The sequence below is a fragment of the Podarcis bocagei genome (assembly GCF_964188305.1).
Source record: "Podarcis bocagei genome assembly, chromosome: 7".
Lineage (NCBI taxonomy): Eukaryota > Metazoa > Chordata > Lepidosauria > Squamata > Lacertidae > Podarcis > Podarcis bocagei.
The window spans coordinates 11939299-11962441 of NC_138132.1; the positions used below are offsets into that span (position 1 = coordinate 11939299).

The 23143-nt window shown below is 47.0% G+C and overlaps 1 protein-coding gene across 2 annotated transcripts in view; it reads right to left on the minus strand.

Moving 5' to 3' along the window:
- The window catches only part of GRIK5 (glutamate ionotropic receptor kainate type subunit 5), a 109036-nt gene that overhangs the window by 35993 nt on the left and 49900 nt on the right, over positions 1-23143 (minus strand). For both annotated transcript variants that reach the window (XM_081200207.1, XM_081200206.1), the window contains exons 3-7: positions 16214-16378; positions 14481-14578; positions 13626-13791; positions 12637-12815; positions 11021-11074 (exon numbers count right to left, since the gene is read on the minus strand). In XM_081200207.1, coding sequence (XP_081056333.1) covers positions 11021-11074; positions 12637-12815; positions 13626-13791; positions 14481-14578; positions 16214-16378 — 662 coding nt within the window. The remainder of the gene's footprint in view (positions 1-11020; positions 11075-12636; positions 12816-13625; positions 13792-14480; positions 14579-16213; positions 16379-23143) is intronic.

Here is a 23143-nt window from a genome sequence, read left to right on the forward strand (position 1 = left end):
TAAGACTCCAAATTTGGGGGACTCCAAATTGGCGCTGTGGGTTAAACCACAGAGCCTAGGACTTGCCAATCAGAAGGTCGGCGGTTTGAATCCCTGTGACGGGGTGAGATCCCGTTGCTCGGTCTCTGCTCCTGCCAGCCTAGCAGTTCGAAAGCACGTCAAAGTGCAAGTAGATAAATAGGTACCGCTCCGGCGGGAAGGTAAACGGCGTTTCTGTGCGCTGCTCTGGTTCGCCAGAAGTGGCTCAGTCATGCTGGCCACATGACCCGGAAGCTGTACGCCGGCTCCCTCGGCCAGTAAAGTGAGATGAGTGTCGCAACCGCAGAGTCGTTCGTGACTGGACCTAATGGTCAGAGGTCCCTTTACCTTTACCAAATTAGGAAAGTGGGGGGAGATTGCCCAGAGTTATTGAGCTTTTTGGGGTGGCCTGCACTTGTTCAGCATTTTTTAGGGGGGACTGCCGGAAATCGCTCACCCGCCTGACCTACACTGCCACTCACACATGTCCCAAAAGAAGAAGACTTTGGATTTGATATCCCACTTTATCACTACCCGAAGGAGTCTCAAAGCGGCTAACATTCGCCTTTCCCTTCCTCCGCCACAACAAACATTCTGTGAGGTGAGTGGGGCTGAGAGACTTCAGAGAAGTGGGACTAGCCCAAGGTCACCCAGCAGCTGCATGTGGAGGAGCAGGGAATCGAACCCGGTTCACCAGATTACAAGTCCGCCGCTCTTAACCACTACACCACACTGGCTCTCTCTTGTCTGTCCCCTCACCGGCAGAAGCCACCAATCGCCCACGCGATTGCGACAGCGACAGCAAATCAACACCAGCCATTGCCACAGCCACCAATAACATGCCAAATAGCTGCTGACAATCTCCGGGTCATGGCAGCAACCAATCCCACGTCGCCCCTATGTAAGATGACCCCCAATTTCTAACATTTTTTTTTAAAAAAAACAAAACCTCGTCTTATGCACAGGAAAGTACCGCATGCAGTCAAGTGTCCTGTGTTTGGGGAAATTGCAGGGGGCAGGGTTTCAGCACACCTGGAGTGCAATGGACTAACCTCACATTGGAGAAACCTTCCTGATCAAGAGACAGGAAAAGCAACAATGGTCTTCCTCATGCCATTTTTATTGGATTTTAAGATTACTTTAATCAGGTTATAATATTCTGAATTACTATATTTGCAGACGATGCTCTTTTGTGATTTGCTCATCTAACCTCTAGTTTATAATCTACTGAGTTACAATTATTATTATTATTATTATTATTATTATTATTATTATTATTATTGCTGCCCAGTTGCTTTAATGAGACCACCGAGGGAAATCAAGAGCTGAAACGCATTTGGGTTTGGTTGCAGCTTGTTATTTTAATGGCTCGGTTTTACTGATTTTTTTTTTGTGTGCTCTGTGATACTTTATGAGCCATATGCATTCGGTTTTTAAACATCAGGTTTATTTATACTATTCCTGCTTGGAAATTATTACTATTATTAATATCATTTTGCTCTGGATACAAAGAGAAATTCACATTGTTCATTTTAATTGGTGCTATATTTCACGAAAACATTGCTTTGCGGTTTATGCATTACATTAGCTTGCGTGCGTGTCTGTGTGTCTCCCAGTTTTTTCCATCTGTCCCTCATGCCAGTTCAGCTAGGTCTAATTCTTCAACCTGAGAGGTTATTTCTGTATCTCCCCATCATACTTCTTTATATTTCCAACCCATTCGTATCCCATCCTTTAAAAAGCTCACATCACTATAAATGGATTTTTGTCATTTTAGCTTCACAACAACCCTGTGAGGTAGGATAAGCTGAGAGAGAGCAGGTTAGCCAAGGCTAATATCCAGTGAGCCCCATGGCAGAGAAAGGAATGAACCAAGGTCTTATTGGTTCAAATGCAACACACTATCCATTAAGCTCCCTAGATACCCAAGATCTTCTTATGCATACAAAGTGGGCACTCTCTTGCAGCCTCTGACTCCAGAGCCTTGGGGTTAAGACAATGGCTAAAAGAAAACATTCACCTTATCTGAGCTGATTTGGCAATGGAAAAGAGAACCAGAGTATTTGCCCAACACCAAGTCACACTACTTTGGGAGAAAATTATGACAAACCTAGACAGTGTCTTAAAAAGCAGAGACATCACTTTGCCGACAAAGGTCTGTATAAGTTAAAGCTTTGGTTTTCCCAGTAGTGATGTATGGAAGTGAGAGCTGGACCATAAAGAAGGCTGATCGCCGAAGAATTGATGCTTTTGAATTATGGTGCTGGAGGAGACTCTTGAGAGTCCCATGGACTGCAAGAAGATCAAACCTCTCCATTCTGAAGGAAATCAGCCCTGAGTCCTCACTGGAAGGATAGATCCTGAAGCTGAGGCTCCAATACTTTGGCCACCTCATGAGAAGAGAAGACTCCCTGGAAAAGACCCTGATATTGGGAAAGATGGAGGGCACAAGGAGAAGGGGACGACAGAGGACGAGATGGCTGGACAGTGTTCTCGAAGCTACCAGCATGAGTTTGACCAAACTGTGGGAGGCAGTGGAAGACAGGAGTGCCTGGCATGCTCTGGTCCATGGGGTCACAAAGAGTCGGACACGGCTAAACGACTAAACAACAACATTATTATTACAGTCACTGGCAGTGACTCTTGAATGCAGGTGGGGGTCTCTCTCCTACCCCCACCCAGTGACACCAGGATTTAACCTGGGACCTTCTGCACGAGAAGCATGTGCTCAGAGCCACCGTCTTCCATCAAGAGTTCTCAGGGATGTGCAGAGACGGAGCTAGCTGCTCTGGCACCCGGAGCAGCGAACATGCTGTGCAACCAGGGGAGGGCTAGCTGCCCGCGGGGGCGTGGCGAGTGTCCCGGGGGGCACCACCCACAGCAAGCGGCCGCACCCACCGTACCCCCCTTCCTCCATCAGTGGGGTTGTGTGGAACATGGTTGCAATGAAAATATGATCTAGTTGAGATTCTTGCAATAAAGGGGGTTGGACTAGATGACTCTTGGGGGTCCCTTTGAACTCTACGGTTCTATGACTCAGTGAAACACTTTGAAACAAACAAAAATACACCCATGTTACTTCAGTCACACACCCACACCCAATAAAATTCAATTGTTTTACGGTCGATCACTAATCAGTGCAGGCAAAACTGCACGGAGTCTATTTGCATATGTTTTGGGAATGTGTGAGAAAATTAAAATCTATTGATGCTCTCCATGTTATTGTAGTTTGAACAAGCCACGGGGTATGAATTCACAGATGGCGCTTTGAGGATTCCGTTAAAGGATTCGGAATGATCTTGATGTGCAGATAATGAGGTAGAAATGGTCATTAATCTGCTCACAGCTGCTAAAATACATTTATAGGGTGGGGAGAGACTCTCTCTCTCTCTCTTTCTCTGGTTTTATTTATTTATTTACTTTTCAAATCTGGGATGCAGCCACAGCAGTGAAACGTGCTTATCACATAGATGCCGCAGAAAATGAAATGTATAACGCTAACAACTTTGTAAAGACAATGGATGGTATTCATAATGTTCTGGAAGGCTACGCTTCCTGATTTTTGTGCAACCACATTTGTTGTTTGCTTTGCTCGAAAGATTAATTTGTATGGAGGCATTTCTCTCCCTCCTTTTTTCCCTTTGGAATGCTGCTGTTCGTTCAAATAACACTAACCTGATCTTCAATTACAACCCTATATCCACTCTGCTGGGAGGAAGCCCCACATAATTCAATGGGACTTGCTTCTGAGACAGAGTTATGCTGCTATATGTTAAAATAATTCTGGATTTCTTTTCCTTCTGTCACTGTTCTTGTGTTTGTGAGCTGTCGGTGGGCTTGTTACAAACTAGTGTGCGTCTATGACTATGGATAAATACGCCTGGGATATTTTAATGTTCTGATATAAATATTACTAATGCTACGGATGTTTTTTAATGAATCAGTTTAATGACTATTAAGAGGGAAAGAGATTGATAGGTATCCCAGGAGTATCTGCTTAGCTTAATGCATCATTGCACTTAGTTTAAAATTAACTTTGCAAATTCTTGCTGCCCAGTAATGCTGGATATTGTTGCCTGTGATCTCATAGAAATATTGAAAAAAAGAAAGAAACATGACATATTCAATCTCCTGTTTAGCTAGATATAGCTAACCTTTCACCCTATGTTCTTCACCTAGCTTCACCTCTTAGCTCTGTGTTTTCTAACCAGTTTTTGCCAACAAGATCGGATATTTCATCTGCTTTGCTCCTACTTCCAGGAGTGCAAAGGAAGATTTTTAAGAGGAAGCAATTTGGTTATAAGTACACACTGCTAATATTTCTTGCTAGCATGACAAGACAAACACAGAATGAAAATAGTTTTGGAACTTCAGCACTTAAGGCCAGCAGCATGACCTAAAACCATGTTTTGCTGTGAACCTTCGTAGAAATTCATTGTTTAATAAATTCTGGGATCGGTAGGTGAAACATCTATGTATATTTTTCTCCCATGCCCCGCACTGTTTGCAAATGTGATAATAAGCCTGCAAAAATAAGGTACAGTGGAGTTTTGGGGAGAGTACATACAGTATCAAGCTCCTGGAAAAAAATCCTTTTACACACACACACACACACACACACCCAAAAAAATTCACAACCGAATCTTCAGCGCAGAAAAGCAAAAAGTGTACGGACTGCCTCTGCCGCTTACAATTTTCCCCTTCCCTTCGAGAGAAACTGGAATACACCTTTTTGAATAAAAAAATTGGAGGAGTTACTGTACAGGGAGAGAGGGATCTGACTTTTGGGCCATTAACGCTTGGGCAGAATTGCTCATTTCCTAAAATCTGCTGGCAGATTGCTGTCAATTCAGGGCAAGGGGAGCTGGTGAAGGTCCATCGCTCGGTTTCTCAGCAAGCGTTCCAGCGATGCTCCTTCATCAGAACTCATCACAGCCAAGATCCGTAATGGCAGCGCTGTCTGCAGGGGAACAGCAGACTCAGCCAGTTGCTCACACCGAGCACGGCTGAGTTACGTTGGGAACATCTGGCGAGCCGTATGCCTCCGGCTGGGATCCCGTCAAGTCTGATACAGCAAACGCAGGGTCAGCCCCGGTCAGGACCGGAATGGGTGAACAAGTTAATCAGCGTTCTTCCCGGCAGCGGCTTTGAGCCACCACCAGGTGGGGCGATTCCAGCTAAACCACCATCACAAACACCACCACAACAGCTGGCAAAAGGACAGCTGTCCGTCATACTACGGGGCAGGTAGGGAGAAGTAGACACAGCCTAAAATGAGCTAGGTTTAGTTCCCCATAAGTTAGGAGAAAGCAGTAAGAAAGCAATACAAAGAACGGTATTGCATTTCTATGGTTTGCCCCAAAGTAGGAGAACATCCCAGCTCTTAACTTGCAATTCCATACACTCCTGCTCTGCAAAGGTAGGTGGTTTATCCAACCCATAGGAGGGCTAGATTTCTGTTCCATATTCCTGATCAGGTCCTATGGGTTGGCCCTAACACTAGGGACTGATTTTATTAAGCTTTTATTTATTTCATAAGATGTAGCCAAGGTTGCATGTAGCCCAAGTCTAGACCTTCCAGGTTCAGGATCAGAATTGTGTGCCCTGAGTAGCTCAGCTTTCATTTTCTGTTTGTTTGTTTTAAAAAAGCAGGTTTCTAGTCCTCAACGCTGTAAAGATAGGTTTGAAAGAATTAGGGCGATCACTACCAAAATCTCAGGAGCTGAGAAGAAGAGAGCCACTGGGCAAGGATTTTAAGCAGTCATGGAGTGAGGGGCTCAGTGCTCTACACACCTGTTTGCATCTCCCCTTTAATTTGAATGATGGCATCTAAGCAAAGTGGTGCACTTTTGCAAAAGTTGTGCATTTTGCAAAATTCAAGTGGGTTAGGCTGGACGCTACGGCAAAGTACATTATGAAGAGAGACTTTGTTTGTGTGGGCAGCCCTGTGTAGAGGACCTGTGCCGCTATTTATTGCAGTGCCCATTATATATAGACCCAAGAGACCAATTCATAAAACCCCTGTTTCCAAATGGAACTCACTTGAATAGGGTGGAAAGGGTGAAATGGCTGCTGAGCAATACCGATGACTTTGTAACTTATAAAGTAGCACTCTGTGCATTGGCAGCTAAGAAGATCAGGAGGAAAGAACTAGATAAAATAGCAGTCAACTGCATAGGGGATTCAGATATTTAATTTGGAACATTTTACTAGAGAATCTTCTGCTATTCTATTTTATGCAACAAAAAGTCTTAGTAGTTGTGACCATGGTTTATATTGTATGTGTGGTGCCTGATGATTTTTATGGTTATTGCTGTTTTTCTTTTTGTTATTTTCCTGAATGATGCCATGGCCTATGGCTACAGCAATAACAGTCGATGATGATGATGATGATGATGATGATGATGATGATGATGATGATAATAATAATAATAATAATAATAATAATAATAATAATAATAATAATATTTTTTTATTTATACCCCGCCCTCCCCAGCCAAGGCCGGGCTCAGAGCGGCTTACAAGCAATAATAAAAACAAGATGAATGATTACAACTTAAAAACAAAAATAAAATACATTAAAATAATGGAACATTAAAATATTAAAATGTAGCCTCATCGTAGGAGGAGATGGAAAAGAAAAAAGAAAGAGAGGGAGGGAGGGAATCAAATTGGCTCCAAGCCAAAGGCCAGGTGGAACAACTCTGTCTTACAGGTCCTGCAGAAAGAAATCAGATCCTGCAGGGCCCTGGTCTCATGAGGCAGAGCGTTCCACCAGGCCGGAGCCAGAGTTGAAAAGGCCCTGGCTCTGGTTGAAGCCAATCTAACTTCCTTAGGGCCTGGGACCACTAGGGTGTTGTTATTTATGGACCTTGAGGCTCTCCGTGGGGCATACGAGGAGAGGCGGTCCCATAGGTACGAGGGTCCTAGGACATGAAGGGCTTTAAAGGTCAAAAGCAGCACCTTAAATCTGACCCTGTACTCCACCGGGAGCCAGTGCAGCTTGAAAAGCACTGGGTGAATATGCTCCCATGGCAGAGACCCCGTGAGGAGCCTCGCTGCAGCATTCTGTACCCGCTGGAGTTTCTGGGACAGCTTCAAGGGCAGCACCGCGAAGAGTGAATTACAGTAGTCAAGCCTGGAGATGACCGTCGCATGGATCACTGTGGCCAGGTTGGGGCGGGAAAGGTAAGGGACCAACTGCTTGATGCGGCGAAGGTGGAAAAATGTCGCCTTGGCTGTTGCTGTAACTTGCGCCTCCATGGAAAGGGAGGCGTCAAGGATTACACCCAAACTCTTAACAGAAGGCAATGGCACTAATTGGGCCCCCGCAAGAGAAGGGAGTTGGTCCCTCATCCCCATGCCATCCCGACCTAGCCATAGGACCTCTGTCTTCGAAGGATTTAGTTTCAATCGGCTCCCACGAAACCATCCAGCCACAGCTTCCAAGCATCTGGTCAGTGTGTTTGGGGCCGAGTCGGTGTGGCCATCCATCAGCAGATAGAGCTGAGTGTCATCGGCATATTGGTGACAGCCCAGCCCAAAGCTCCAGATAATCTGGGCAAGGGGGCACATAAAGATGTTAAAAAGCATTGGGGAGAGAATTGCGCCCTGCGGCACTCCACACACCAAGGAGTGGCGCGACGACATTTCCCTCCCTAGTGCCAGCCTCTGTCCCCGACCAGAGATAAAAGAGCACAACCAGTTACGGGCTATCCCCACGTCTGCGAGGCGGTGGTCCAGAAGATCATGATCGACCATGTCAAAAGCTGCTGACAAATCTAAAAGGATCAGCAGTCCTGACCCGCCTCGATCCAGTTGTCTACGGAGATCATCTGTTAGGGCAACCAAGAGCCGTCTCCGTCCCAAAACCAGGACGGAAACCGGACTGAAATGGATCTAATGCCGATGATGATGATGATGAAGTGGGTTAGGCAGATAATTGGCATTACCTCGGTGAAAAATCTTGACCTTTCCCTCCTCTTTCTTCTTGTAGTATAAGCAACCACAAGCACATTTGTGCCCCCATCTTTGAAGGTCAGGTGGATGGCAGGAGGGGACAAGGCTTCACCCCCCTCTCAGAAATGCAGGGGCGACTCCTGCTTTCGAACATACCACGTGGTTTTGTTTTCCTGAGACTTTCCCAAGAGATAGCAGGATTGATTGTCATTTTTTTACTGCTTCTGGCTGTAGCTGTTTCATTTCTGCTGTTTTCAGGTTAATTGGCACTTTATGTTTCATGCTGATTCTTACTGTCATCGTGCATTTAACGCAGTAGCGTGGCTGGACCTCTACAAAGCACGAAGGGGTAGGTTCTTGCCCTGATGAGCTTGCAGCCTACCGTATGTTCCGGAGTACAAGATGACTTTTTATCCCTCGAAAATCACCCCAAAAGTCGGGGGTCGTCTTATACACCGGGTATACGCGTTGGGAAGGAAGAGAGGGAGACAGTGAGCAGAGGCGCCCTTTCTGCCGTCGCTCCTCCTCTCTCCCCACAGAAGGGGACACGGAAAGTCCTTCCAAGCACGCGCTTGCTCGCTCGCCAAACACCTCACCTCGGGCTGCTGCTGCGACAGCAGAGGCAGCAGAGGGGTGCGCGCTCTGCCCCTGGCGGTGCTCAAACTCTATAACTCTATAACTCTAAAACTCTAAAATTGAACAGCAAAAGTTGGGGGTCGTCTTATACGCCCAGTCGCCTAATACGCCAGAATCTACGGTACATTCCAACACAAGAGGGGCAACAGAGCTGGACTCGTTGAGAGCGCAGGACTCCCCGCAAGGAATCTTGGGAACTGCAGTTCCTCCCCCACAGAACTACCACTTCCAGCACCCTTAACGAACAACATTTCCCAAGATTCTTTAGGAGGTGAAGTCCTGTGGTTTAAGTATGTGGTGCATAAAGGTAAAGGGACCCCTGACCATTAGGTCCAGTCGTGGCTGACTCTGGGGTTGCGGCACTCATCTCGCTTTATTGGCCGAGGGAGCTGGCGTACAACTTCCGGGCCATGTGGCCAGCATGACTCTGGCAAACCAGAGCAGCACACGGAAATGCCGTTTACCTTCCCGCCGGAGCGGTACCTATTTATCTACTTGCACTTCGTGCTTTCGAACTGCTAGGTTGGCAGGAGCAGGGACCGAACAACGGGAGCTCACCCCGTCGCAGGGATTCGAACCACCGACCTTCTGATCGGCAAGTCCTAGGCTCTGTGGTTTAACCCACAGCGCCACCTGCGTCCCTGCGTATGTGGTGCATACCCAGCCCCAGATTTACATTTGGCAAAGGGGTTGACAGAAGCTGGCTTGCAAAATGATTCTGTCTGGATCATTGTACTGCCCCGCTCTAAATCTCCAATCTTTTCACCTTCCAACAAAAAAGGGACAAAAACCCAAAAAACTGAGACTGAGCATCCCTTCACTGTGAGAAGCAGCATATATATAAAAAAACACCAACATACCCTCCAGCTGAATTTCTGTGGCAGGGTCACCCTTCGTCAATGCTAAAACAATTGCTGAACCAGATCCAATGTTTCGCTACAGCAGGGGACAAGGACTCCCTTTTCTGAAGCAGGGGTCAGTTGAGGGAGGAATGAGATGCAAGCTGCAGCCCCAACACAGATTTGCAGCTGGAAAAAAGCTGCCCTCAGATCCAATTACCCCCTTCTCTTACGCAAACCCCACAAAAAATGTTCAATTTCTGAAATGAAGAGAGGAAACTGGGCACAGGAAGATGTACACACTCTAGGTGGGAGATAGAAGTAACTTGATAGATCTCCCCCCCCCCCCGTTTCTTACAGGAGGGTTAATTGGTGCGTTCCTAATGTATAGCTAGCGTGATTTACAGGTACGTTGTAATTTCGCTGTTTTATCTTGCTTTGATTGATTCATTGCACTGTGATTGTATATTTACTTTGCATTGTATTTTATAGTTGCTGCTTGGGGAGCCTTTGAGCCAAAAAGCGATAATTAAAATAAACCACGACCATAACGTTTTTGGCAGCATCACATCTATAGCTCTGCTCCTGCTCTCCTGTATTTTATACCAGACAGGTCTGGGTTTTATGGGGAGGGGAGAGGGGCTCTCTGCAAGTACTGACTGGACAAGAGGGTGCCTGCAAGCATGTGCAGAGGTGAAACAGGAAAGGTGGCCGAGAGGGTTGGGGCATGACGATCGCAAGCACTCTAGGATGAAACAAATGATCTTAACCCGTTTCAATCTGGGTTTAGATCTGTTTATAGGAATGAACCAGCTTTGGTCTTCCTGACGGATGACGACTTTTATTGGGAGAAGGACACAGGGAAAAATGTGAACCTATTGTTTTTATTTGAACTCTCAATGGCTTTTGATCCCATTGGCCAGTTAGAAAGCACGGGTCCGAGGGGTTTGCAGTTTGCCCCGGAAAACCTGCTCTTTAGCACTGAACGCGAGCAAATGTCCATCTGCACAAAACCTGATTCACAGTTGCTCCAATTCAGCGGTAAAAAACAGGGGTTGGAGGGTGAGAACAGGCAAGACAAGCAGAAGTTTGAATGAGCTATATGTGGAATGGGTATTGGAAGTAGAGTTTTACCATATTCCTTGGACTGATTTCTGTTCCGGACATGGAATGGGTGAGAGAATAGTGGCAATTTCCACCCCATTATCCTTTTCAGCAGAACTCTCTGACATCCCTACAAACCACCCAGGCTGAAAATATAGAATTGTAGAATTCTAGAGTTGGAAGGGAGACCCCCAAGGTTCATCTAGCCTAACCCCACACAGTGCAGGAATCTCAGCTGATGTGACACTGGTTTATGCTATTGTTCCACTGTCCAGCTCTGCGTTTTCTAAACTAGCAGGAAGCTCTTCCAGGGCGAGAGATCTGCGTCACAACACACGTTTAACTGCTGTCGAGCTACGGCTCCTCTCCAGTGCACAAACCAGGGTGGGATTTGAACATGCGCAAAGATACACAGACACACACAAGGGGCTCCATTGCCTGCATAGCATGGTCTCAGCACTAACCATAGTGGTCAGGATGTACTTGTAGAACGCGGTCGTCATCCCAAGCTCTGAAGCCTAGAAAAGGAGAAGGAGGAGAATCAGTTTCCAGGAAGGATCCTCGGGTCTCTGAGCTCCCCCACCAATAGCAGACCTTCCATATTCACCAGCTCTGGTTTCGCTGCAGCGCTGGATGAGGCCCCTCCTGTTGTTTCCAGCAGCTGGTATTCAGAAGCATCGCTGCCCCTGACCGTGGAGGCAGATCTCAGCCATCATGGCTAGTAGATTCCCAGAGCCTTATCTCCCATGAATTTTTCTAAACCCCCCTTTCTTTTATTAACGTAATTATTAGAAAATGTGAACCGGTTTACACAAACCATAAAACAGACACAGAGATTTTTCAGTAGGAGTCAAAAACAAGTTGCCCCCCCAAAAACCCCAAACTCAAGCATACATAAAATCAGTTCAAAATATACATTTGTTTTTAAAAGGAAAATTGCCCCTTAAAATGCATGTGCATCTTATTTTTAAAAATCTGTTTGGTTTTTTTTTAAAAAATTGTATACTGCTGCCTCTTTTTTGGTCAAACCCTCTAAGCAATTCTTACGGGTCCTAATAAAATCACAAACATTTGTCATGCTATTTAAGCGAAATCTCATTTCGTCATACTATACAGAGGAATCTCATTTTGTAGCAAAATCTCGTTTAAAGCAAAATCTCCTTTCAACCCCCTTTTAAAGACACCCAGGTGGGCGGACATGCCTGACTCCTCTGAGAGAACATTCTGTAGTTTAACTACGCTCTGCTAGAAGAAGCGCTTCCAACTTGCAACTAAAAGAACTACCCCCTTTCTCCAAATGCTGAACTACAACTCCCATCAACCCCAGCAAGCATGGCTGATGGCCAGGGATGGTGGGAGTTGTAGTCCAGTAACCTCTGAAGAGCCAAACATTCCCTGCACTTGCTCTAACCAGTGCTGGGCATCTTTTCCCTACAAGAAACGGGCTCTGTTGTGTTTAAACCTTCCTGTCATTAAACACCCCACTCCATGTCAATGTAACTGGAGTTTATATGATCCCAGCAATAGTTGTGTTTCCACTTCTGCCATTTTAATTTGGCTGTGGCTGCCTTGCATTCTTATTTCAAAATCTGGTGTTGCTTAAATCCTAACTAAGATGGCTGAACATCCCACCACCCCTTCTCCCGGTTCACCTTACAAACTACAAGCCTTACGGGCTTTTGCAAACCGCTTTAAAGGAATATTTTAAAAACTCGATCGTTTCCACCGCCACCGTCCACACTTCGAGGCAAAAAGCCACCCTGCTACAGGGGCTTCTCTTTACCTCAAGGGTCTCCCGCATGCGGCAGACTTTTGCCCATAGCAACCGTTTTCCCACGAGCAGCTCTTCAAAGCGGGGTGGGAAAAGGGGGGGCGCTGATCGGGACGGGGGTGTTTCGAGGATTCTTTTCAAGTATCTGCAAAAGCCCTCGAGCAACTTAGAGGCAACGCTTGCAAAAACCCGACAGAAGCTGAGGCGACCCGTGGGATGCTGAGTGGAGGCCTGCCGCTGCCTTCCGGTTTTGTGGCAGCCTCCTGAACCCCAGAGCCCACACCCATGCCTGCCGCTGCCTTTCCTCACCTTCTTGAGGATGAGATAAGAGATGGAAGCATTGGCGTCGATGATGATGGTGGAGATTTTGTCGTCCCGGATCTCCTTGAGCAGCGGCGTCGGGTCGTTGGTGTCATCGAGCATCCGGATCGACAGCGTCTCCTTGGAGATGAGGAACTGACGCACGAGCTCCTCCAATCGCAGCAGGCCTGGTGGATGCGAAAGGAACAAGGGGTTGCGCCAACATTTCGCCCAAGCCAGAGCCCAACCCAACCCGCCTGGCTTCAGAGCTTAGGACTTGGCCCGGGAACCATCCGATCAGGACATAAAAGCATTCAAACACCTCTGCTTTTATATATATATTCTTGTGCCCAGAACTGTAGTATAGGAAGCCCTGCTTTGCATACTAATTTCGAAGGAGGCTAGGGCTTCAGGTAATCCAAGCAGGGTCTTCTCTGTGGTGGTGCCAAAACTATGCAGTGGGATCCCTGACCAAGTCTGCCAGCATTCAGCTTTGAAGGAAGTGAAGGAGCTCCGTTTTCTTCACCTCTAGTCACTGGGGCCAAACTAGGCATGGCACTAAACAAGTACAGTGGTACCTCAGGTTACAAACGCTTCGGGTTACAAACTCCACTAACCCGGAAGTAGTACCTCGGGTTGAGAACTTTGCCCCAGGATGAGAACGGAAATCGCGCGCCGGTGGCGAAGTGGCAGCGGGAGGCCCCATTAGCAAAAGTGCGCCTCAGGTTAAGAACCATTTTGGGTTAAGAACGGACCTCCGGAACGAATTAAGTTTGTAACCCGAAGTACCACTTTTTAATTTAAAAACACTTATTTTTTAAAAAGATCCCCAATAAAGCCAGAGGTATGATGTTTGAGAACCACTTCCATCCCCACGGCTCACATCTCTGTGAAATCTGATTGGCCACCCACTGGCCCCGCCCCACAAGTACGGCATTTGGCCCCTCCCACTTCTCCCTCTCCGTTCCCCGCCAAAGAGCTCAGCCACAATTTCTCACACTCAGCCTTGGCGCAGATGAGGCTAGCCGAGGGGTAGTTGAAGGACTTGAGAATACGGGATACGGCCAGGCTGACGTCCTCATTGCTGGGGTAGAGGCTGACGGAGGCGAAGCGCAAGTACTGCAGCTTGGGGGTCTCCTCAGGACCCACCTTCACGTGGGGGATCTAGGGCAGAGAAAGAAACCGTTTGTTTACAGGGCTGACACAAGCCTCACCATGTCCTCCTCTGCAGCCGAGAAGTCAGCACAGAGGCTGTCCTCATCTAGATCAGCTTCTGCAGAACAGAAAACTCTTGTGACAAGTGTTACATGCAGCAAATTAATTACAGTTCCATAGACTGCTTAAAGCAATCAAAGCCTTTTGGGAAGTCTATTATATACTGGGTGGGCTACCAAACCAGATTTCCTCCCCTTTCTGTCACCGACTGCAGAAAGAGGTTGAGAAAAATTTAAAAAGCAGCCAGAGCTTCAAGTAGGAGTTAGGACAGAGATGAAGAGAAGGATGGGGTCTGTAATAAGAACCCCGAAAGTTTTAAGCAGGCTTTCCTAGGCAACCATTAATTCAGAACAGTTGAATTAATTTGAATTAATGAATTAATTCGTTTGCTGTAACCTGCCTTGGGAGCCGTCGGTGAAGGGCAGGTAATGATTTTAACAGTAATAATAATGTCATTAGAGTATATGTGATTGGTAGCTGAGCTGTGGACCAGGAACATTTCTTTGGCATAAGTTTACTAGGTGGCTGTAGGTAAGCCACTGCCTTTCAGCCTCCGAAGCTGCGATATAATAGTGACCAACCTTACAGGGTTGCTTTATGGCTCATGAAGGTGATGAAGATGATGGAGGTGACATTACCTCTTTCTCCCCGCAGATGTGGCTAACAATGGAAGCAGAAGCCGGACTGGAGGCTGGGCCCAGGACAGAAACTACGCCTTTGGGCAGGATCTGACACACTGTAGTGCAGGGGCAAAGAGAACAGGAGAAAGAGGTTATACAGATTTATTATTATTGTACTCTTCAGCTTGTTCTCACACTTGTGCCCAGACCACCTGAGCAAAGCCACATGGCCTTGCACACTTAACCTCAGGGAAATTGCCTTTTTGCTTCCTCCTGGTCACATGCACACAAACGTCCCCACCCGCTGGCTCTCACAGATGGCCATGTGGGTGATTAAGTTGCCTTGGCTGTAATTCTGTCCACCTACCCTGCTGCCCCAGACCTCTGACCAAACCATCTGCATCACCTTTCAAAGTCTGCAGCTCTTCCCACCTGGTCAGGGAATGGAAGAAGGTGCTGTCCCATCCCGTCCCCCACTCTGCTCTGTATTCACAACCTACATACAGCGCTGTTTCTGTTGGGCTGCAGTTCATCTTCTACCAAAAGCTATCCTCCCCTATGGTGAAATGTGACAGCATCTGGGATTTTCTAGTTTGGAGGAAAAGGAGACACAGGGCAAGTTTATAAAATGATTCGGGACGTAGAGGATGTGACTTAGAAAAAGCTATTCTCCCTTTTATCCAAACGCCAGAACTCGTGGATCTCCAGTGAAGCTGAATGGGCCAGACTGAAGAGAGTATTTCTTGGCACAGCACATAGTTAAACTATAGAACTTTCTCCCAGAGGAGGAAGTGACGGCCACTGACTTAGATGGCTTTAAAAGACAAGTTCATGGAGCAGAAAGCTATTGATGGCTACTAAACATGATGGCTATGCTCTTCCAGCCGGAGGGCCTTCTCGGTAGTGGCACCCTCCCTGTGGAACGCCCTCCCATCAGAGGTCAAGGAAATAAACAACTACAGTCATACGTCAGGTTACAGACACTTCAGGTTGGGTTTTTTCGGGTTGCGGACCGCCAAAACCCGGAAGTACCGGAACGGGTTACTTCCGGGTTTCGGTGGTCTCGCATGCGCAGAAGCACTAAATCGCGCTTTGCACATACGCAGACGTGCCGCTGCAGGTTGCAGACGCTGCGGGTTGCAAACGTGCATCCTGCACAGATCACGTTCACAACCCGAGCATCCACTGTATCTGACTTTTAAAAGACATCTGAAGGCAGCCTTGTTTAGGGAAGTTTTTAATGTTTGATGTTTTATCGGGTTTTTCATATTCTGTTGGGAGCCACCCAGAGTGGCTGGGGAAACCCAGCCAGATGGGCAGGGTATAAATAATAAATCATTTTTTATTATTATTATTATTATTATTATTATTATTATTATTATTATTATTATTATTCCTCCACAATTGGAGGCAGTAATGCTTCTGAATACTGGAAACCACAGTAGGGGAGAGTTATGAAGGAGGGAGAAACACTTTTCTCTGTCCACTTATCTCATGCCATACATAAGTGGACAAACTTCTATCATGGCCCCTCTTACTAGCCTTTTCTCTAAACTAAAAACTCCCAAACGCTGCGAACTTTCCTCATGGGGGTCTCTCCATCCTGTTGATCATCTCAGTTGCCATTTTGGGAACCCTCTCCCAACTCTACAATATTCTTTGTGAGGTAAGCCCCTCCCCTGCCCCTCATGAGCTTCGTAGATCCTTTCACACTCCAGTATCGCGCACACGCGCTCACACACACAACCTACTGGTGTCGGTGGTCTCGTACTGGCTGTCCCGCTGCAGTTCGAAGATCTCCACCTCGACTCGGGCTTTGGCAGGCACCTCGATGATGCTGTTGATGTGCTCACGTGCTAAGGCTAAGGCCAGTCGCTCCCCCCGGCCACACACTGTCTGGTCGTCCAAAATGGCGGCTAGTCATGGGGGACAGCAAGGCAGGGGTGAAGAAAAGCAAGACGTCAGTCACTGCGGCCCGGCCTGCTCATGGCGGAAATTCTTTCCTCTGCAAACATCACTCATGAGCACCCAAGGGGTCCCTAAACAGGGGTGCCTTCTGCCCATTGGGACCGGGAGGGTAAAACGTAGGTGGCCAATGGCACGCTTTCACACCCATCAGGCCTGATGGGATTGGAGGAGCTTAGGGTGTCAGTTTCTCATCTCCAAGGAGACGCTATCGACCTGGATGACGGATCGCACCAAGGATCCGATACCATTGCTCAGGGAGATTCAAGGGATGGTAAGATTTCAGCCATCATCCTTGTTGCCAGTGCTTCCATCTCTCATCTCATCCTCAAGAAAGTGAGGAACAGTGGTGGTTGATGCCCATTGGGTCTGGTAGGGTTGAAAACAGGGAGGCCGAGGGGAGGTGGACCCAACCAACCAGTCAATAATTCTATTTGTAGGCTGCCTTTCCAGAGTCAAAGCCATGCTCAAGGTGGCTTGCAGCATATAAAAAAATCGCATAATTACAAGCATACCAAAAGTTGTCATAAACAACAAATAAGCAAGTACACAACGAAACTGAACAATTTCCACATAAATCATAAGATCTAAAATAAGGATACATAAAATAATAATAATGTCAATAACCACAGCAAAAACAAAAACCCCTAAACAACGTTCCAGCCAGAGCTGATGACAGGCAGAGTCATCTGATTCTGGGTTTGTCCCCATTTTTCCTCCCTGCTCAATTCTACAAGGGCAAATCTGAAACTACAGTGGAAGAACAGGCAACTGGGCATGTTGTAAGTGAGATGGCAGGCAATGGCTTGCTGAGTGCAGAAGGAGATTGGTGGGGCAGTTTTCCAGTAGCCCCAAAGGACCAGCCCCTGCAACGTCAAAGGCATGCCTGGCTCGAACCTGATTTTTAAAGCTGCCCTCCTTTAATGCCCTTGTATTGACTCTGAATCTCACCATGCAATATTTGGTCCTCCATTTGTATTTATTATCGATAAAAATTTGGTGTGGTGCAAGCGAATTATTCTTCTGAAAGTGTGGCACAGAGGAAAAAGTTTGAGAACCTTTGGGCTAGAGTGACGGGCTTTGACCAGGAATGGAACTCTTGCGGACTTCCAGATGTTGCTGAACTCCAACTCCCATCAACCCTAGTCATGGGCCATACCGGCAGGGGCTGATGGGCCTTGGAGTCCAACAATATCTCTGGCGTAATGGTTGGCTTAAGCCTGCCAACTAAAACCGCAAAGTCTTTTTAAACTATGCCAGCCTTCCTAAGGAGCACAGAGTGTCAGGAAACTACTCCGTATCCCAAAACATTCCTTTCCCCCAGAATCAACATCACTAGCTCCACAGAGAGCAATGACAGCAGATGACACGTTTTGCCAGGACTCCTGTAATGAAGGGGGAGAGCTCTGTCAATGACCATTAACCGTGACAGCCAAGTGGAAGCTCTGGGAGTGCAGGCAGTGTACTTACAACTACAAAGGAAGGGAAGAAGGAAGGGAAAGCACCTTCACACCTTCCTTGAGAGCATCCTGATGCACCTGTAGCTACTACGGTGCCTCCATTATGGCACTTAGGGTAGCCAGATGCAAAAGGGCACAGGGCTCCTGTACCTTTAGTTGTGTCATGCCTGCTACCCCTGCTGAAATTTCCCATGTTTGCACCACTATTAAAGGTGCAAAAGCCCTGCCCTATTTTTGCATCTAGCCACTGTACAGTACTGCATGGACATGATATGTGCTTCCCGCAACACAGGGGTAGGGGAATCTCAGAGGCCAAACGGGACTCTCTATCCAGCCCTCAAAAATAGGTTCAGGCCACACACTGGCCCTATTTCACACCCTGAATTATTATTAATTTTTTGCCTGGTTAGAATGCGTCATTAAATTCTAATAACATCTCTCGCTTGTCTGGGTGGATAGAAAGACACATGCCAGCGTGTGTAGAAGCTCACTTACTGTACGGTTACAGTTTAATGCCTTGCTCTGCCTATTTTAATCCTTGGCCCCACCTGACACTGACATAGAATCATATCATAGAATTTTTAAAGTTGGAAGGGACCACAAGGGTCATCTAGTCCAACCCCCTGCAGTGCAGGAATCTTTTGCCCAATGTGAGGTTCTTTTGCCAGAATGCACACTGCCAGTGATACCTTTTCAATGGCAGATTTGGAGGCGCCATTAAATTGGTTTGGTGAGAAACTGCCATGGGGGCCTCGCGTTCATTTGTCCATTTGTTTCACTTGTCATGGATGCTTTCAGCTGAGATTCCTTGCATTGCAGGGGGGTCCTCAGATCTCCCACTGACACGCTGACCAGACCCAGACCAGCTTAGCTTTCAGAGCATGCCGCCTGCACCCTGTGCCAACTTCCCCATGGCATCTCAACCCTGCCTCCACCATAGTAGAGTTGCCAGCTGACCAGAAAATAACAGCTATCATGCAGCAGCAGCAACAACAACAAAAAGCAAGAAGCGTGTGGCTTTTTGATGGTGCAATCTTAAGCACTGTCGCCTCCTAACATCTGCACATGATGCGCTTCAGGAGTGCCTGAAGCCAGTAGGAACGGCTGCTGCTACACAGAAACCAGCCCCACCAGATGTGCTCGCGTTGGAGAAGGCAGCTGATGCCAGGGAACCAGGATCTGTAACTGACAAGCAGCAGGAAAGCGGAGGGTCATGGGCTGCTACTCAGAGGAACATCGGAAGCTGCCTGGTGCCAATCCAGACCGTTCGGTCCATCTAGCTCAGGATTGTCTACACTGGGCCGGCAGTGGCTTGGCATCGTTTCAGGCAGGAATCTCTTCCAGCCATACCAGGAGATGTCTGGGATTGAACCCAGGGCCTTCTGCTTGAAAGACGGGACTGAGCCATGGCCCTTCGCCTCCCTCCAGGCAGCGGCAGCTGGTGCCTGCTGGAATTGGCAGGGCGGAAGGCAGAGAGGACCACGGCCGCTGGAGCCACAGCCAACAGATTTTGGGTTTGTCCCCCACCTTCCTCCCTGATTAGCTCTGCATGGGCAGCACAGAGTGAGGAGGAGGTAGATGGCAGGCAGGACCACTCCCATTCCCAGAGCCCACTGGTCCTTTCTCAGATCACAGAGGCAGCCCCCTCCCCACTTTTCTGGCAGAGGATGGAAAACCCAACCATTCCCTCCAGCTTCGGGAGACGAACGTACAGCAGCCACACAGTCAGCAATCCCTAGCTGAGGTTTGTCTGTTATGGATGGATCCTGCCCTCTCTAATCCTGCCCGAAGGGGCCATTACCCTTTCAACTCTCACCGGAGAAGAACTGCTGGGGAACAGTGATAGGGTGGGCCTTGCTGCCAATTTGCCGGGCATAGATAGATCACTGCCTCTGTTGTTTTATGTTTGGGGGGTGTTGAATGGTGGTGCAGTGTGGGGTCTCGAGGGAAAGGGTCTTGAAATATACTCAGTCGAGAGTGGATTTCATGCTCTTTATTCAGCTCATAGTGGTGAGGAGGAATGGAAATTCCCCCAGAATGTCTGCTTTATATACATTATTTACACAGTGGGCCCCAGGTGATTGGCCAATTCCAGGATTCTCCTGTAGGCAAGTCAGGTTGCAGATTCACTTCCACCTGGAGCTGGATTGGGTGGCTCCTGTGGACCAATCAGACTGCTGCATTCTGGGTCCTATTGTTCTAGGACCAATCAGACTGCTGCATTTTGGATCCTATTCAACTCAGTACATAACGGGTCTGGAGTTTATCTCAATCCCTCAGTGAGAGCGAGAGTTGGGGGTGCAGCAGCCTGAGTGAGGGTAGGGCTTTTGCCCATGGGACACACATTTATATGTTGGTCATGGGTTGTATAATAATAATAATAATAAATTTTATTTATATCCCGCCCTCCCCAGCCGAAGCCGGGCTCAGGGCGGCTAACAACACTAAAATAGTGCAACATTATAAAAACATCATAAGAATTAATTAAAATCAAAATTGATGGCATCCCACAGAATGCTAAGTATGTAAGCATCCAACCAGCACAAGGATTTCTGCTTCTACAATAGGCTTCCCCTCCACACACACTGCCTTCCCTCACATCTTTCCCAAAATCTGCTCCAGGGGGTTGGGCGAACCATTGATGAACCGCTTCCCTTTAAAGATCTCGAAGCAATTTTGCAACAGAATCATCAGCAACTGGGGGGGGGGGGGACTTCACACAACTTCATACGCAAAAACTATTGTGATGAAGAATCAAACAATGCTTTCGTATGTAAAAACAATTTTGAATCCAATACATGAGCAAATCAGGACGGTGATCCCTACTGAAAAGGATTGTTGAAAAGGGAAGAACTTCAATAAATGCCCCAAAGAAAATAGAGGTGGCACTCATCTGACGTGTAGTGGGAGGGAGTTCCAAAGGGTAGGAGCCACCACACTAAAGGCCCAGTTCCTGCATCGTATGGAAGGGACCTCCTGATTAGATGGTATCTGCAGAAGGTGCTCACCTGCAAATCACATTGATCAATCCTATTGCACCCTTGGTGCGTAGGAGACAGGGTGCTTGTTACAGTGTGGTTCTGCTGTGGGTGTTTGGTCCTCTTGTATGCTAGGTGTGTATTTTATGAAGGGCTGTCACATGGGAGGTGGAGCAAGCTTGTTTTCTCCTGCTCCAGAGGGTAGGAACTGAACCAATGGGTTCAGGTTACAGAGAAGGAGACTCCAACTAAATATACGGAAGAACTTTCTGATGGTAAGAGCTGTTCAGCAGTGGTACAGACTCCCTCAGAAGGTGGTTGACTCTCCTTTCTTGGAGATTTTAAAGCAGAGGTCAGTTGGCCATCTCTTATGCATGGTCTGCTTGGGATTTCTGCATTGCAAGGGGTTGGACTGGATGACCCTTGAGGTCCCTTCCACCTCTACAATTCTATGACTCTGTGATTTAATGGATTGTGTAGAGCGAAAGACGATTGAGCTGGGGGTGGCAGCAGTGGCAGCCGTTCTGAATGTAATGGTCTTTGGCGTACTTGTTACAGTTTTGTTGTGTAATTGTTTTTATTGATTATCTGCTAATTATATTTTCTGAGTTGTGCTGTAACTATATAATGTTCTGTCGGTGCTGCTTCTGTTTATTGCTTGTAAGCCACTTTGGGGTTCATTTGAATGGAAAGCAGAGCAGAAAGGCAATCAAATGGGATCAATAGCGGCTTTCGCGCAACCCCACGAAATGTCTTTCCATTCCCCACATTTTCCCTGTTCTGATTTATTCCCCCTGCAGCCACCTGGACTCAAGGATGGAGAATGGAGCTGTCAAACGGCTGTCGGATATTTAAAGTGCACTCAAACCAACAAGTGATGTTTTGCTAGAAAGGCACATGATAGGAGCTGGAGCTCACAGAGTTTTCCTGTAAGTTTGCTAGAGAGACCTCTGTGAGAGACATTCCCACTGTGCCCTGAAAGGGGTTTGTGAGTAGCCATATAACTTCTCCTACCTGCCTGGGCTCATCCTCTTTTCTCTATTGCTCTGACTCTTCCACCTTCATCACCAAGCAGAAATGTGAGAACATTGGCTGAGTCTGACTCCAATGCTCAGACTCCATCTTAAGCTAGACTAAAGTTACCGTATTTTTCCGTGTATAAGACTAGGTTATTTTGTAATAAAAAATATATGCAAAAAATTGTGGGTCGTCTTATACATAGATAGTGGGGAGGTAGGACGGGCGATTGGTGGTTGTCGCGAGCAGGAGATTGTTAGTGGTGTTTTTGTTGGTGATTGGTGGGTGCTGCAAGGTCCGCTGGCTATTGGCTGCTGTGGCAGTTGGCTGGGCAATTGACTGTGTTGGTCCTGTGATTTTTGGCAATCCCCCCCCCCAAAAAAAATGCTCAACAACTCTGGGCAATCTCCCTCCATTTTCTCAATTTAGAGTCCCAAAAAAGACCCTGTCTTATACACAGGGGCGTGTTATACACGGAAAAATATGCTATGTCTTTGTAGCTGGATTACCATTTTAAGCCTGCCTGAACAAAGCTGCTGTATCTACTTACAGGTAGGTAGCCATGTTGGTCTGCTGTAGTCGAAACAAAATTTAAAAAAAATCCTTCTGGATTGGATTGGGTTGGATTGGATTCTTATCTCATTATACATGATAAAGCTATTTTTAGCCATTTCACCCCTTGCTTTTTCCTGTAAGACCATTTGCAGTCCTTAACAGTCGTCAACAGATTTACCACACCTATCAGCCCATTCCCACCACCCTTCTGAGCAATATTCCTCCCCACCCTCTCACTATCTATAAGAGTCTGGTGACTTCTGTTTCAGTGTATCTGAAGAAGTGTGCATGCACACGAAAGCTCATACCAATAACAAACTTAGTTGGTCTCTAAGGTGCTACTGGAAGGAATTTTTTAATTTTGTTTCGGCCGCTGTATCTGTTACTCTTCAAAAAAGAATGAAGGGTGAGTAAATGCTATTTTTAACTTTTACAAGACTGATTATTGTTTTAAGGGGGAAAGACCAGGAAAACCCAGTCTTCCTTAAAGCATCCTGAGTTACTTAAACCAAAAGGCTAAAACTGGTTTATCTAAGCGTCCCCTTTAAGCTGCAAAAGGATGGCACTCACAAATATATACCTAACAAATATATCCTTTCCAAGTGTCTATCCACATCCCAGCACCAACCCGACCCAGTCAGGTTGCCCTCTACCACTGTTGCCTCACCCCTAGGATCCAGCCACCCACAGCATCAGCCTGGTAGAT